Source organism: Urocitellus parryii, chromosome 4 (assembly GCF_045843805.1).
Source record: "Urocitellus parryii isolate mUroPar1 chromosome 4, mUroPar1.hap1, whole genome shotgun sequence".
NCBI classification, from domain to species: domain Eukaryota; kingdom Metazoa; phylum Chordata; class Mammalia; order Rodentia; family Sciuridae; genus Urocitellus; species Urocitellus parryii.
The window spans coordinates 190797293-190802834 of NC_135534.1; the positions used below are offsets into that span (position 1 = coordinate 190797293).

Below are 5542 nucleotides of genomic sequence, written 5' to 3' on the forward strand. Positions count from 1 at the left end.
GTCTTTTCCACCTGCATCCCCTGCACGCAGAACTCTGTAAGGAGCACGTCACTGCTTCTTTTCTGGTTGCTTAGGCCATTTGTGCAAAAGTTCATAGTAAGACTGGGTGCTGACCCAAGGTCATACAACTCAAAACTGTGTACAATTTGGTCATGTGTACCTCCCTCTGCAACAAAGATAGTTGGAAGGGGGAAAAGTAAATTGGGTAGGAGAGCTTCTCATTGCCTGCCATCTGTGTGACATTGCCACAGCACATTGCCCAGGGCAGAGCACCAGATGTGTAATACCAGTGGGCTTATAGAGAGTACCAAAAGCCCTCTATGTTGTTTTTGTTCATGCAATCTTTGGGCACAAGTCCCTAATGGTTTTGGAAGGCACCATTCCCTGGTCCACCCCCTCTGCATTAGGGACAGAGATCATCTACCTGGAGACTCAGGACCGTGCTCCACCTCGAGCCTGGATACAGCGGTCTGCAGAGGCAGAACAGAAGACATTCAGATAGACAGGAGCCCCATTATATTTCCCTAAGAGAAATTGGATGCTTCTCCATGTTGGCACAAAGGAGGCTGATTGTCTTCCCTTGGATTTTCCTTTTCTGAGGACATGAAGTTCAGGAGGAGAAAGCCAGCTAGCTGAACTTACCAACAGTGGTCAGGTCCAATATGTTTTCCTTAAGAATTCCATATTTTTCACAAACATTCACAAATTTCTGCTTGAGTTCTGAGCTCCCATCTGGCGCTCGACCTGTGGGAACAGTGACATTACTGCTGTGACATATGTCTTGACAATAAAGGAGAATGAGAGGACAGGGCTCTAGGAGAAAAGGAAAATGGATGGTGACAATTGTATGCTCAGGACCTGTTCTGAATCTGACATCAATAAGACATCTTTCTGGCAGAATGAGAGATTTCATTTCACAATGAGAGAGGGTCTGGGATAACCTTGGGGAGATCATTTTGTGTCTAGGGTCCTTCCTTCCCTTTCCTCCCACCCAAGATGAGTGTCAGCATGAAAATACTCTACCATAGAGCTGCATCAGTTGGACTGTATTTCCGTGATTTTTATTTATCAGGTACAAAATAATATAGTTACAATAGTCCGTTTCAAGTACTTTAAATGTATTATGTCCATCATCTGTGAAGAAAACAGAATACAGCTCAGAACTTCTTTGATTTGTGGAAAGCAATGAAAACTTTTTACCTATTCTTTCCATGAAACAAACGCAATGCATCTTCTAGAAGACTCAGTGAAGATGTCCAATGCCTGGCCCTCATGAAGGACTTCTAAAAAGGACACTGGTAAATAGACCATGAGTGTAGAACATTCAGTCTCAGCAGCAACTCACCCTCTATCGTCCTTTTTGAGACCTGTCCACCTCCCTCACCATCTCTGTCAATAATGCTGTCTGTCTTCCCAATAAGCCCTCTGGAATTCCATATCTGGTGCTACATCCTGGGCTATATGTGTGGCAATGGCCACCAGGCATCATCACACAATTGGCAGAAAATGAGAAGCTATCCTACCCAGTTTACCTTTTCCCCTCCTGCCAATTAACTTTGATGCAGAAGGAGGTACGTCTGACCAGACTGCATTCTTTCTTTGATGGTATTATAGGACTTGGCTTTTGCACATAAGTTTTTCCTATATACAGGACATTGGCTATTAGATGGCCCCTATTTTATTACTTTAATGAGAATTAAGGAGTCACTGATAAATATCCTGATGATATTGGAGTTCAGTAATTTCTTGCAGTTGGAAATATAATTTAGAAAGAACATTTGTGGTCTACTTACATTCAACAGAATATACACCATCCTCTTCTGTTTTGTCACAAACAAACTCAATTTCAGCACATACTCCATTTATACTGTAAAAGAGAACGAGTTGCTGCCCAGGACATATTGTTGAGGCTGGCTTCCTCATCCTCTAGTCTACCTATAACCTGGGTTTCTGATTCCACCTAACTTTTGAATATTTTTTGTACAATTAACAAACAGATTTTCTTTATAATTGTTGCATTTACTTTGATACTTGGGAAATGATTTAAAAAGTGCTTGAACTGTCTGTCACCATTACTACTATGACTTCCCATACTTACTACTAATATACCACAAGCACTCCTTAAGATCATTAGCTAAGAATGCACTAATGGTGCCTCTCAGCTGAGTTCTTTATGAACATCACCTGACTCGGTCCTTACACGAAATCAAGAGGGAGAATCTTTGTCAACAGCTTCTGTCCATGCAAAATGAAGATGGGAAGGGATGAATTTTTTTTGGTACTAGGGATTAACCAAGGGGTGCTTAACCACTGAGATACATCCTTAGCCAAAGCTGGCTTGGAACACATGACCCTTCTGCCTCAGCCTCTGAGCCACAGGGATTAAAGTTGTGCACCACCACCCCTGGTCAGGGATGGGTTTTCTTGGTCAACAGCTGGTAAAAATCAAATTCAGTCTGTTGATTCTAAATCACATGCTCTTGAACTATTGATATTGTCATGCGAACCTTGATTCTGATACCCCTCTGCCCGCTGCATCCCCCACTTCTAATCAACTTACTCTTGTAACCAACTCTTTATCCATGAATCTTGAAAACTCCCAGGTCTATCAAGTCCTGGGTCAGTTCAAATGAGGGACTGTGGTTTGCATGCAGGCTCAGTATGTATGTGCACATGTCTGTGTGCAAGAGTTGGTGTGTGTGTGTGTGTGTGTGCGTGCGTGCGTGCGTGTGTGTGTGTGTGTGTGTGTGTGTGTTTAGGTTTAAGACCATACCTACTCTTTCATTTTCCATTTCCCAACTAAAAAAGCCATACTTACATTATATGGCATTTAAAGCCTAAGGAAGAGTTCTTCAACGCATGGATATATTCCACAAAAACCCTCATGCTACCGTTTTCTTCTATCTTTTCCTTATGATCAGAGGCCAGGAGAATGGAATACCACTCCCCTGAATACTGCAATAAATAAGAGAAATGGTCAAGTGAGAAAAGAGGAGAGGGAATGCCACAGACACTCTTCTCCTTGAACTCTTGGCCTATGGGGCAGGGCTCAGATGAGAAGAGGGAATTAGAACTCAGATCATTTGCCAGGACACCTAGGACATTTCCACTGTCTCTTCAGTGAAAACGGAAGTCCCCAGCACTGTTGCACTTTAATATGGCACAGTTGCTCTTAGTTCAGGTCTGAACCCACTCCTTTAACATGCCACCCTTCAAGTCAAAAGTTGTAATGCTCCACAGTTTTACCTTGGACGGATCAAAGTTGCTTGTCACAGCATCACGGGTTCCCTCTGTGTGAGCACAGACCAGGGTCAGTCCCAGACTCAGCAGCAGGAGCTTCATCTTGGTAAGGAATAAAACTGTGTCCTCACAGTCCCCAAGAGTGAGCTCGTCCCCACTGTAGCTCCACCCCAGCTCTTCTACCTTTTTATCTAAACCCGGTGGGTTTTTTTTTTTTTTTTTTTTTTTCTGTCCAGGTGCCTTTCCTCCTTTCTGTCCTTGAAATGGTCTTTCCTTCCCTGGGGTGAAGCCAAGGATTGTTCCTGCTCTGTTGAAACTTGGCTGTCCCCCCTCTTTTAAATTTATGGAGTGACCTTACATTTCTCAAAACACATTCCCATGAAGAGTCATGGATGCTCTACCTGGGAACCGGAGCTTCCACTGGGAACCAGATTTAACTGTGGGTCTGGTTTGTTGGACTCAGAAAGCTCATTGTAAGTGATGGGAATGAGCCTCATTGGGAAATGAAATGTTTGGAGGGTTTGCTCTACTGTTCACCTGAGATATGGCATTAGGTGAATTACTCAATTTTTCACAAACTTCAGAAACAATGAGACTGTCTCTACCAAAGATGCTGCAAGCATTAAAACAGGGTTAAATAAAACAATGTCCTTAATGTTTGGTATGTTATATTGAGAACTTTGAAATTCCTTTTTTTGTTCTTTGAACCCAATCACTTCAACCTTCTGTCTCCCCACAATAAATGGACAAGTATTTAATTCTGAGTAAGTCTATGCCATGGGCCCATATGAGAATAGAAGCACTAGAGAGATCATTTCCAGAGGGACCCAAGTCCTGACTACCGAACTGGGTGATGGTGGGGAAGTGGCGTCCTGCAGAAAGGACTTACAAACGCAGGTGCTGGAGCCATGCAGACAGGTGTCACTCCCATCTCTGCCATACCAAAGCCATAGGAAAGACTTTAGCCTCTCTGAGCCTCACCCTCTTAGTAAGGACAATCATTCCTGACAGATTACTGTGGGGGTCCAATGGGACGATGCTCATAAACCCCTCAGCATAGTGTCTGGCATAGGCGGAGCTGGTGGGGTCAGAGCATACTTCCTGGGAAAGGTGGGCCTTGGGGTAGGTTTTGTATGTTGTGGGGTTGGAGTTGTGGAGAGCATGCAGGAACAGCATTCCAAGTGAGAAAACATGGTGGAATAGATCCTGTGCTGCCATCTAGGTTTTTAAAAGCTCTGGCTCATTCTTGCCCCTTTTCTTAACTCCTACATCTCCAGTAATTAAAGCATAAGAAGATTGAACACAGGCCCAAAGCCATTGCAGGAACCCTCTTTGCAATTCCTGCCTTCAAAGTGAGGCATAGGACTATCTGTATAATGTAGGAAATCTGAGGTTGCAATTAAGCACCAAATATCTTTTTGGATATTGCCTTTGCTGAAGGTTAGGATATTATCAGTGAAATTTTCAGGGAAAGTAGCATCATGAGAAATGGCTTATGTCCACAAATATATTCAATATGGAGACAGACATAAGCCTGAAAGAATACACCAAAATATGTAGAACTCAAATTATCATTAAATAAGAAATGACAGTTACAAATGCAAATGGGAGTATTTGCTGTGTTTCTGTTCTCGCGACTAAAAGGCTCAGGGGTCACTCCAGTTAAACTGGGCTAACTGGGCTGCATGAAATAACCACACAAGAGACACAAATACCTTTTATTTGTGTCGCTGTTATGGCTCCTCTGACCTTAAGGGTCCGCAGAAAGAGAGAGAGCGAGAGCACGTGCTGACCCCTTTTACTGAGGGAAGCTATTCAAATGAGGCAAGGGGTCTGTTTTCAGGGGACTGAGTATCTTCATGATGTCCACTGTCAGCAGGTTGACTGACACCTGGGTAGGCCACACCCAAGGGCACAGTAAGAGGAGGGGACACACACAAGGCACTTCCATGGAAGATTCTATCCTAAACAGGGCAAGGGATTATATTACAAAGAAACAGGTGAGCATAGCTTCCCCCATGGGGCTGTAGCAAGACACACCCATGCATGAGAGAAACTGACCACATTTCTGTGACTGAGCGCCTCCGCACCCAGCCGGGGAGTGTAACTCAGTGACGTGTAAGGTTGGTCTCCCACAAGTATTGGCCTTTTTAAAGTAGCATCAATGAGGTTGCCAGGCTTGATTTGGCCTTTATCATATGGCTGTAAATAATATCCAAACAATAAGGAGTCATTTAAATCATATGGATTTTTAAAGATTCAGAATGATAGCAAATCTAATCTTATTTTTGTTTTGTGAAAA

At 43.3% G+C, this 5542-nt stretch overlaps 1 protein-coding gene across 1 annotated transcript; it reads right to left on the reverse strand.

Annotated features, from left to right (window-relative positions):
• Window positions 1–432: 432 nt before the first annotated feature.
• LOC144254341 (major urinary protein 20-like) lies at window positions 433–3342 on the reverse strand. Its single transcript, XM_077797356.1, has 6 exons — window positions 3247–3342; window positions 2819–2955; window positions 1794–1867; window positions 1024–1134; window positions 643–744; window positions 433–470 (listed from the first exon to the last, which is right to left on the reverse strand). Exons 1-6 carry the CDS (start codon window positions 3340–3342, stop codon window positions 433–435), a joined length of 558 nt encoding a protein of 185 aa, XP_077653482.1.
• Window positions 3343–5542: the final 2200 nt, after the last annotated feature.